This window comes from Pezoporus flaviventris, unplaced genomic scaffold, assembly GCF_033815535.1.
Source record: "Pezoporus flaviventris isolate CSIRO_AGI_PZ_B2104156 unplaced genomic scaffold, CSIRO_AGI_Pfla_v1 ptg000041l, whole genome shotgun sequence".
NCBI classification, from domain to species: domain Eukaryota; kingdom Metazoa; phylum Chordata; class Aves; order Psittaciformes; family Psittacidae; genus Pezoporus; species Pezoporus flaviventris.
The window spans coordinates 13,258,898-13,270,127 of record NW_026892589.1 but is presented as its reverse complement, the minus strand read 5'-3'; the positions used below and the strand labels follow the sequence as shown (position 1 = coordinate 13,270,127).

The 11,230-nt window shown below is 51.5% G+C and overlaps 1 protein-coding gene across 10 annotated transcripts in view; it reads left to right on the top strand.

Annotated features, from left to right (window-relative positions):
• Window positions 1-3,930: 3,930 nt before the first annotated feature.
• Window positions 3,931-11,230, top strand: part of ATXN2 (ataxin 2) — a 51,610-nt gene continuing 44,310 nt past the window's right edge. For 4 of the 10 annotated variants that reach the window (XM_061466401.1, XM_061466395.1, XM_061466394.1 and 1 more), the window contains exon 1: window positions 3,932-4,421. In XM_061466401.1, the coding sequence (XP_061322385.1) occupies window positions 4,300-4,421 (122 nt within the window). In that variant the 5' untranslated portion in view covers window positions 3,932-4,299. Of the gene's footprint in view, window positions 4,422-11,230 lie in introns of all 10 variants that reach the window. The other 6 variants (XM_061466403.1, XM_061466402.1, XM_061466396.1 and 3 more) reach the window with 4 other exon arrangements.

Here is an 11,230-nt window from a genome sequence, read left to right as displayed (position 1 = left end):
TGTCCCATCTAGTCGGTTTGGAGCTTGGGCTTTGGTTTGGTTTGTTGTGGTGTATGTACCTGTTCCTGGTTTGGCCAGTAGTGTGTTCACCAGTTAGAACTGAAGGCAGCTTTCCTGATGAGCTAATATCATCCCTCCCTGGGAAGTGTTTCTTGTGTGTTAGAGTACCCCATTTGTCTTCCTAATGTCCCTCCAAGAGTTTGGAGATCCCGGTGCCCGTAGCACTGTTCACAGAGCTTTAGTCTATGGGAAGAGGGTTAAGGATAATGGGGCTGAACAACGAAAGCCTTCAGGGAAGGGAAAACACATGCTCAGGGCTTCTGTAACAGCTGATTTGGTTAAAATAGATGCTGCGTGCCTGAGTCAGTTGTCCCTCTGTGGGGACATGCGTGCTTTATCTTGTTGAACGCTGTTGAGGATCACGCTGGGTAGCTCCAGGAAGAGAGCACGCACCTAACAGCAGGTTAGATCAAGGAAACATTGCATCATGCAGCACTTCCTGGTAAGTAATGGTATTATCAGGCTCATCCATCTTCCCATGCAAATAGAGCCTGCACATAGAGTCACAGATCTGAATGCAAAGAGATGTCTTGGGGAAAAAGAGCAGCTCTAACCTGGAACATGGACAGAAAGAGCACACCAGGATGTGATTCTGTTGCTTTTCTTTCTTCACCATGGAGCAGGCCACTTGGAATCCTGAATAGCTCTGAGTGCTACAGCTAGAGCACTGCATTGGCTGTTCTTTGTCACCACCTAATTTGCAACCAAATTAGTAGATATAATGGTAGGGAACAGCAGGACAAAAGTGAGGAATTGAGAAAGCCAAGCCATAAAATAGTAAATATGGAATACTGGGAACGATGGGCTATCAAAGCAGAGTGTATACAGGTAGAAGCAAAAGGAATTACGTGCTCTAACCACAGTGTAATCCCATTACATTGGAAATGTGGGTAGTCCACTGCAGAAGTGTGCTCAGAACACAAAGGTGAGGAGCAGTGCCTGCTGGTGGGCACAGAGGAATCCGTCTGGAAGCCAACCTGCAGGTTCCCCGTTGGTCACCACTGCCGGAGCTGCTTGCATTTGGTCACTTCTCTATGTACTTTTAATGTGTTTTTTACGAAGATGCTGGACAAACAGAGCAGGGAGGGTGCGATGGGAGCCAAACAGAGCTTAACAAAACAAAGAATACATTGAAGGAGAAAACAAGTCAAACGGCAACTGCGCTTGAGTCATTACTGCAGACGTGAACACCAGTCTTATTCATCCGCTGCTTTCCAAGCGTGTAATATCACCCCAAAACGTAGTTTACTGCGTTCACATCCTGCCTTAAGCCACCTCTGCCCATGGCACTCACTCCTCTGTCTTTGCCAGCAGGACCCTGCAGCGTGGCTGCCGCTTCAAAATGCTGCAGGCTCTTTAATAGTTCTTAACCTTTAGCCGCATAAAGAGTGACTAATGGCTGTGCACCGTGAACATTCTGAGCTGAAAAAGCATTGAAGTAATGGCCTTTTTAGAAAAACAAACCATGAAGTGAGCTGGATATGTTGCCCTTGGTCTTTTATCAGTCTTCCTTGTGCTTTTTCGTGGTCACTTGGGTTTAAAATGCAAGCCCCACCAATGAAGCGCGCTTGTTGAGTAAGAAATCTCAGTTTCAAGGCATGTTTTGGCTCTTCAAGTTCCTTTCCTGCTGTACTTCTGATGTGGTAGCACTTGGAGGCCCTCTGCTTGAGGGCTAGCAGACCAACAAAGTAATATAGAAACCTTCTGAACAGTACCCTAAGGAGTTTGGTTATTTTTTATGCTAGTGGATTTTATATATATATATGTGTGTGTGTGTGTGTTTGTGTTTGTGTACTACCTCTGTGTTTGGTGTTTGTCTGTATAAAAAGGGTCTTTTTTTGGCTTTTCTTAGGTATATATTGACTCTGTGTGTATATATATGTACATAAAGGGTTTGTTTTGGCTTTTCTTAGGTATATATTGTCTCTGTGTGTGTATATATAGGTATATAAGGGGGTTGTTTTGGCTTTTCTTAGGTATATATTGCCTGTGTGTATATATATATACACTTATATATATATAAAAGGTCTTTTTGGCTTCTCTTAGGTAATGTCACTTATCCCATCATCTGCAATGAAGCAGACTTCTGCTTTTACAGTAAATGATGCTAAAATCCATGCCGGTGCTAGCGTGAGTTGTCTTCAGCTCTGCAGGCGGTAGTGTCTCCTTCAGAATCCCTCGGACAGCAGAAGTCCTTGATACCCTCTTCTCTCTGCTCCGTAGCTGTGGAATAGCAAAGCGAGTTCACTGAAGTGATTGGGAAAAGGCAGTGTCCTTAACACCTCTGGCTCTGGATGTGTTAACCATTTGGGCTATAGCTGTCCTCTGGCTCTGGATGTGTTAACCACAACTGGGGCCCGTGAGGTGAAGCAGAACAGTTTGAGTCGAAAGTGTAGGGTGCAAACCCTGCTCATTTAAGCAAGCTGTTAAATATGTTATCTTTTCACCATTGTGCGTTGCCACCCACAGCAATCCCGACCGCACGGAAAGCTGTTGCTTTACAAGCAAGGTGTATAAATAATGCCGCTCCTTTTTATTCCGTTTGAATCCTGTGGGATTTCTAGAGCATTTCTATGAATAGATGAAACTCTGAGCATTTGGAGTAACCATGGCTATAAATCAATTTAGCTCTTGGTTTTCAAGTTACATCTGCTTTTACTAATCCTGTATGTACATAAATGTGGGGGTTTTTAATAGGAGAGACCAGGCTTTATTTTTGTGTATTGACTGAGCTGGTGAAACCCACTTCGTGAAGTGGGTACCGCGGACGCGGCAGGGCTGGATAGCTGCTGGAGCTTGGATGTCTGCAGGAAGCCTGGAGCAGCAGTGTGATGGGGAACGGCTGAGGGACCTGGGGGGTTCAGTCTGGAGAAGAGAAGGCTCAGGGGGGACCTGATGGCTGCCTACAAGTGCCTGACAGGAGGATGGAGCCAGGAGGGGCTGGGCTCTGCTCCCAAGGAACAAGGGATGGGACAAGAGGAAACGGCCTCAAGCTGCACCAGGGCAGGTTTAGATGGAGCTGAGGAACAATTCCTGCCCCAGAGGGTGCTCAGGCATTGGAACAGGCTGCCCGGGTCAGGGCTGCAGTCACCGTCCCTGTAAGCGTTCACACACCGTGGAGACGAGGCCTCGGTGCCATGGGTTAGTGCTGGGCAGTGGTGAGGTAAGGGTTGGACTTGATCTGACAGGGCTTTTCCAACCTGATTCTCTGGTGTCTGGGTCCAACACGGAGCGATGCGAGAGCAGGGCTCAAACATTCAGTGTTAATTTTATAATTCCTTTGGGTTGCAGCGATTTAGGAGGGGGGAAAACACCCCACAGGTACAGGGGGATGCGCTAGCCCTCTGCCCCATCTTGCCTTGCCTCAGCCGGCCCCGAGCGCGATGGCTTCAAGCGCTCAGCGGCCGCAGTCGGGCTCTGTGGCTGCCGGCAGGAGCCGGCCTGCAGCTTGGCTACCGGCCGCGGGGGGGACCGGGGCGCTCCACGGCGCCTCTCGCAGCCTCGGCCATTTTTCCCCTCAGCTCGGTGTCTCCATGTCGGGCTCGCCCTCACAGCCCGCCGCGCTCCGGTTCGGGCGGGAGGGGAGGCAGCGCCAGGCCCGGGGGCCGCAGCACCGCCGGGTGCGAGAGGACGTTCCCCGCTGCGGGGTGTGAGCCCGGGGGGGTGGCGGGGAACGACACCGGGCTCGGTGCTGCGGGACCGGGGGGGGGCGGCTCCCCGGAGGCCTCACGGCCCGGCCCGGCCCCTCGGCGGGGCTGCAGCGGGAGCTGCCGCCGTCCCGCGCCGCCGCCTCACGTGTCCCCCTCCGCTCCGCTGCCCTCCCCTCCCCGCCTCCCGCCTCCGCCCCTTCACCCGCCGCAGCACCGCCGCGGCGCCCTCCGACTTCCCGTAAAGAGTCCGCGGCTGCCGCCGCCCGCTCCGCCGCAGCCGCCTCGGCCCCCCCCCGGCCCGCACCGCGGAGGTACCCGAGAGGCGGCGGGGGAGACCGCTGCCACCCTCGGCCTCGCCGCGACCCTCACCCGCCGGCCCGCTCCGGCCTCCCCTCCCCAGCTTCCCCCCCTCCCCTTCCCCTCTTTCCGCGGATCCTTCCGCGCCGCGCTCCGCTCCCTCCGCCCCGCTCGCACTGTTTGGGAGCAACCGGCCGAGCCAGCGGCGCCCCGGCCCCGCCAGCGCAGCGAGGTCCCGCGGACCGGCCCTCGCCCAGCCCCGGCGCGCACCCCGGCTCTCGTCCCTCTCGTCATGTCCCTCAAGCAAGCGGCGGCGCCGCAGGCCGCCGGCAACAACCGCAAGCCCCCCGGCGGCGGCGGCGGCGGCCCCGGCCTCCCGTCAGCCGCGGGCGGCGGGAGGCAGAACATGGGCAGGTGGGTGCGCGGCGACAGCGGCGGCGGGACCGGCCCCGGCCCCGGCCCTGGCCTTGGCCCCGCTGCGGAGCGCCCGGCGCGGGTGCTGCTCCCCCCTCCCCCGCCGCCCCCCTCACCCCCCCCCCCCCGCCGCTCCCGCACCGGCCTCCATGGGCGGCGGCGGGGGGGGGGGGGGGGGAGATTGGGGCGGGAGCGGGGCCTGCTGCACGGCGGGGGCCGCGGCCCGGCGCGGGGGGCTCCGCCCGGCGGGGCGGGAGCCGGCATGGCGGCGGGCGGGGCGCACGCAGGCCCGCCGAGCGGCCCGCCGGTTCCGCAGTGCCGCCGGGGCGAGGCCGCGAGGCCAGGCCGCGGCCGGTTGCCCTTCAGGCTGCCGGGAACGGGCTGGGAGGCCACGGCGGGACCTCCGTTTTCCGTGCCGGGCTTAGCGGGTGAAGCCCCCCGCGGCCTGGCGGGGGCCTGCGGCGGGGGGCGCCGCTTCCCCCGGGCCAACGTGACCCGCCTGCTGAGGAGGAGGAGGCGGCGGCGGCAGGGATGGAGGGGGGGTGGTGGTGGTGGCGGTGGTGGATGGAGCGGGGGGCGGCGGGGCGAGGCGCCGGAGCCGGCGGCCGCACGTGTGCGGGGGGCCGGCGGCGGGAAGGGGCCGGCCGCGATGGCGGCGGCCGCGGGGCGGGGGGCGGCGGGGCCGGCCCCGGGAGCTGGGGGGGGGAGGAGGTCGGATCGGTGCGGGGAGGGGGGGGAGGAAGCAGCGAGTCCCGGCCGCGCCGAGCCCCATCCCCGCACTGGGGCGCGTTTTTATTGATCCCGATAGATGTATAAATGTGATTGATTTAAATCGCGATAAAACTCTCGCGGGAAGGGAGGCCGCGGCAGCGCCCGTTGGCCTCGCCGGTGGATGGCGGCTCCAAGCACGGCTTCGCTTTATTCCCCACATATGGGGGGGTGAGGGCTATGAGGGGGGGTTCTGTGTCCCTCCCCGTCCCCCGTCGTCCCCCCCCCCCTTCCCGCTTCGCCTCTCGCCCTGCCCGCACAGGCTGCGGAGGCCCCGCTGCCTCAGAGCGCCTTGGGAAGGGAGATCCCGCTCCTGCTCCGGGCTCTGCGGATTCACACTTTGAAGGGAGAAAAGGGAAGGGAAAGAATAAACTTCCCAGCGTTCTGAATAGTCCCCGTGCTGCGGGGGTCAGGGCAAACAATCAGAGCGGGACGGTAGCGGTTCTGAAGGTCACAGGCACTCCGAGCACTTCCATCTCAAGTTTTATTCATCCTGCTCTTTAACTTGTTTTTTATCCTTCTGCTCAGTTTTGTGCCCTGGCAATAAAACAGAATTTACGGTGCTCCCGTTGTTGGACATCATTGGAAGTAGGGGTTTACGTTGGTGCCCGTCTGTGGAACTGGGAGCGGGAAAGCTTTGGTCGGGTTGCAAAGGACAAAATACATTTAAATAATACCAGTAACACCCCAGCAGCTCACTGCAGGGATTTACTAATCTTTACATATTGCTGTTTACACTGAACGTGATCTTTACTGTGCTTCGTTAAACAGTTATCCCTGCCAACACACAGTGGCACTGTAGAGGTTAACCTGAAGGGCAACAAAACCTACAGCTTTCTTTTTAGGTACAGTACAATAGTGAGCCCTTGGCCCTGCACAGGAGAGGATGTGGGCTTCAATTTTGACGTTTTTAAGGTGAAAGCCACTGGGTTTCTCCTCCCGGTGTTGCCTTTCTAGTTTTGTTGTATAAATTCCGCTCCAGAGCTCCTTAGGGAGTTCCAGTGGGGCTGCTCAGCAGCTGACGTGTTCCCTCTGAGTTGTTCATGCTCCCCTCTGTTAATCAATTTTCCCACTTACTTCTGAATGAAGGGTCTATAAAATCCCAGCGCCCTGGGCTGCTGGAGCCCCATGGAGCCCCTTCAGAGATCTGCTCCTGTTGCTGTCCTAAAGGAAAGTCTGGTCTGTTGGGGAGTGCAGATCCCAAGGTGGTTCATGCTGCAAACGTGTCCATGGAAATGAAAAGCCAAGTGGTTTTTCTGCTTGAAACATCCAGTTGGTTTTCAGCTGGCCTGCCTTTTGGTTTCAAATTGAAGCATTGTATTATTGAATATAAACTTGAGCATCTCAATTTCATGCCTGCTTTGTAGCAGTTAATTTCCCTGCAGCACCAACATTCTATTCTTGAGATGCAAAAAATGTTACGTTTCGTGGCTAATTTGCTTTTAAAGGCTCAGGTTTGGGTAGAAAACACAGTGATAGTGAACTGTCCTGGACCTGATGTTCTGCTATGTGTTTGGCACTGTAAGACTGAGGTGGGTGAAGCACCTGGGCCTTGTAGGGCTGATAGTGAGAGCAGGGTCAGCTTTGCTCACTGCATCTGCTTCCATGGTTTTGTAATGATGGATACACATACTTCCTATTAGAAAAGATGAAATCTTGTGTCAACAACTAAGATACTGCAGTATTTGTTTTCATGATACCAATTTCTTTTACAGAAGGGGTAAAATGACCAATGAAGGTCTCTTTAAAGGTGTTCAAGAAAAACAAGAAGGATTAATACCTCATTTTATAAAGAAGCCCTAAGTGAAATACTGTATGCAAGTGCCTGTGCAATATGGCAGATGGGAAATGAGGCTGTTGGGAGATGCCAATGGCACATAGAGCTGCAATTGGAGAAGTAGACCTCATACACAGACCTGCTCTGCTGTGCTGCTCAGAACGTTATCTAGTACCTACGTTTTGGGGTTTAGTTCCATTTTGCCCTTCCAGAAGCACAGGAGGTGGAAGTGCATCTGCCCCAGCATCCTTCCAAGCACTGCATCCATTTTTGTTCTCAGTTTTTCCCCATTGTTACCTTGTCTTGAAGGCAAAGCGCCTCAGAGGCCAGGTTTGGATGGTTACGTGTGTAGTTCACGTTGTGGCAGAAGGTCTTTTTCCTTTTTTATTGGGTAATTCTCTTGCCTAACTGGACTTGGAAGTCTGTTAAAGGGTAGTCTCAGTTACTGTCCTTTTAGAAATGGCTCTGGCCATTAGAAAGTTAAAACTGAAATGATCCCATGTTGTGTAGCTGCTTTTGAGCCTCAACACTTCTTGCCTACTCTTAGGTTCCTTTTCCCTTGACATCCTTTTTCACTAGCCTAACCGAAGGCTTAAGGAAAGGGCAGAAAAGAAGTGTCCATTCTGCTCAGATAGAAGTAATTGGGAATATGGCATGCCGAGGCACTCTGCTCTCATGGAAGGGACTGTTCTGGAGGTTTGATCAACACGGTTCATTCAGGGTTTCTAGTTTTTTCTGACATCTCTCTGTGTGTGTGTTGGTTTTGATGTAGCAGTGCTAAACTGCTGAGCAAAATGAATGGGTAACCTGCAGGTCTCTTTCTTTATTGTCGTTAATGCACTTTAGTCTGATATTATAGATGTGCTTTGGAGTAGGTTTTAATTTAACAACCGGTTCATGGCAATGTATATGGAGAAGGTTCTTCAATGACTAAGTCCACCAGCAGGCTACAGATGTGCACTGGGTCAGACCTGAGTCAGGTTACTTACATATTCAGACGCTACAGAAGTTGTCATCTTGTAAGAAGACAGGAGTTGACATTCTTAATGTCAGTATTGGGGAGAAACTACAGAAAACAACGCTGGAGGACTTCTTCATTTGGCTGCTTCGATTCGTTTGACTTGTACAGACAAGTGCTGCACTTAAACCCTTGTATTTCTGCCTTCTCCCTTAGAAGAAAGCTTTGCCAGCTCTCTGTATTTGTAAAGTCCTTTCAAGTGTCCTGTACGTTTGTTTCCAAAGCCATAGTAATGTCCACCAGTGCTCCAGAAACATCTCTTCACTGCTGTTAAATTCAAGCCTTTGTAGCTGCACCTCTGCTCAAGACATCGCAGTGTGGTTGCGCTTGTTTCGTAGTCTCAAAGTGAAGCTGCTGCTGGAGAGAAATCCCGAGACTTCCTTTCCCATCCTGGGAAGATTTGTGAACCTTGCATTAGTTTTCACTTAACTGGGAAAATAGAGATGTGTGACCTTGTTTTGCTTATACAAATGCTCCGCTTGGCATGTAAACATGAGGGATGCTGAGGAGCAGGATAGTAAATGCTCATAAAAATAGAAAAAGGATTGCAAGTTGCTCCTGGGGAAGAATGTTGATGGTGCAGGATTTGGGATTAAGTCCTGACAGAGACTTTCACTGTAAAGGTGTAGCTGCTGGCCTGCACTGAGTTGGCTGCTAAGTTTACTTGCTTGGTTGTTGCTTTGTTTGGTGCAGCATCTTCCTTACTTGGGGCTTTGCTGCCCCAAAGCAGAGGATTAACACGTTGAATTTGCCAGGCTGCTCTGCCTCCTCCCACCTCCTTTAACCACATTTCTGCAATACAAAACATTGGGGTTTTGTTTTTATTTACCATACTTGGTGTATTCCAAGATGTGGTTTTAGGTGGCAGCACCAAATTGCCGCTGACCCTTCCGGTTTCTCCCACCGTTTCTTAGTGTTACCTCTGTTTTAAATGGTGGTCAACTTCTGGCAAAGACCATCTCCTTCCCACCTTGTAAAGGTCCCACTTTTTCCCCATATGATACATCAGAGGTGTGTCGAGGGGTGCTTCGAACTTGAGTCTTCACCTGTAGGAATACAAGCCTCAAGTTGATGGTCCTGATTTTAACAGAAGAAACATGGTTTTGATTGAACATAGCACTGGCAGGATTGGTGAATGTCTTTTCCTTTTCATCTTAGTGAATGCCTTTCCTTTTGTTCTTAATGGTTTGTTCTTAACACTTGTAGCTGGAAAACAAGAGGTCAAGTCTGTAAAGAGACCAGAACAGCGTGTAGTATTTCTTCAAGTGGCTTAACTCTTGGTCTGGTGTAGAGGTTAAGACCTTTTGCCAACGTGGATGAGCACAATCTGATTGTTTCTTAAAGAAATGTGGGTAGGAACGGTGATTTTGGAGATGGGGTAGGAGATGGAAAATCTGGAACACTTACGTTGATGCTTAAAGGGAATACTCCAAACCTTCTGACCAGTCTAGCAACCCAGTTATTTAAGTTCTAAGAATACCGGTCACTAAAAATGGGAGGGCTTTTTATGTCAAAGACACCGAACTCTTTCACTTTTGGCCATTTCTATAGCTGATGTAGGAGCATCTTCCAAAATCTGTGAGAGCAACAGAGGGAACTGGTGAAATGGCTTGACTTAAACCCCGTTCTTTCAAAGACCGTGTTGTTGGCACTTCTGCTTGTAAGAAAAGGAGAAATCAGACCTGGGCTGCCGCTCTCTCTTATTTGGGCATCACATCTGGTGAAATGACTCTCAGAAAGAAGATCATTTGTCTGAAAATGATGTTCCAGGCTGGTGCAGGGCTCACTGCAGCACTGTGCCATAGGCAGCCATTTGAGATATGGCAGCTGTAATAAATGGTGGGGCTTGCCTGTCTCCAGAGCAAGCCTGAAGTTGGGAAGTTAAGGCTGATAGATAGTTAAATAAAGGCTATTTGCTTTAGGGTTTTTTCCCTTTTGTGAGATGAGTGCTCTGCAAGTATCCTGAAATGTCAGCTAGGCACCCGAAATCTGCAGTTAGTGCCAATCAGCAAATGTCACGGTGCCTGGTGCTCTGTGAGACTATAGTGCTGTTTCAGAAGCTCCTTTTCTTAAGCAAGTCAGGTGAAGGTTTAGTGGGGTTTCATTTTTACCTCCTTACAGCCTTTCATGGTTCTCCGATGGACTTATTTGTGCACAATTTAGTGGGATGTCTGTTTCAATGGGAGAAGTTCATTTGATTTTTTGACTGAGCCCTGAGCCCTGTTTAGAAGGGCACGTTGTTTTGAGAGCAAGGTTGTATTCAGCTCCTGAATTGTGTTTACAAAAGTCATTGAATGCAGTTGACATTCAGTTGGATTTAGGTTTCAGCGTTGTTTGGGTGTTATGAAATGTGACCATGACTCTTTGGTGACTTGCTTTAATTAAATGGTTCTTAATCTGTAAGATGGGTCTGTTTTTTGTTGAAGACTTCATTTTGCCTCACATTCTGGTGTGCGTTTCTGAAGTCATTGCAATAACAAATCTAAATCACTATGAGAAATACTATGAGGTTGAGGAGTTGTAGCTCTTGGGGACTTGCTTGGCTGCAAGGGTGCTGTTGGGACTCAGATGTCTGAGGTGGAGGGGACAATTGCATCTGTTTGCAAGGAATTAAGGGCAAATAGGTTAACTTAAAAGCCTTTTGAAGTGTCCCAAGTGCTGCACATTGATTTTTATTAAAAGCTGTTAGTGTTTTTGAGGGGATGGATAGACTCCATTAGCTTCCCTTGCTGGGGCTGTAGTAGCTGCAAGCGAGCTCTGGAGGTAGGGCCTTACAATCAGGGCTTCTCTGCAGCGTGCATCCGGGCTCTGTTGTTTGGGTGGCCCTTAATCAGATGGATCTTGACAATGTACTGAGCCTCTGGTCTCAAAGAGAGGACCCTGGGCTGTGTAGGGGTTGGGCCTGGAAGTGGATCTTGGTGCCAGTAAGTTTTGGAATTGGCTTTAGTTAGTTATAGGATTCAGCCCGCCAGGTTGGATGGGGCTTGGAGCAACCAGCTCTAGGGGAAGGTGTCCTTGCCTGTGGTAGGGGGTTGGAACTGGATGAGCTTTAAGGCCCTTTCCAACCCAAACCATTCTATAATTCTATGATTCTGATTAAGGTATGATATTTTTAGGTTTTTGTAATGACCCAGGGTTAGTATTTTCTTCATTTGTGCTTTAATTCATTGTAGGTAACCCTCTTGCCTACTAACCAGTGTTACTTGCTTGTAGGTCAGTAATTTGGAGGATAGATGCAGCGGGCCC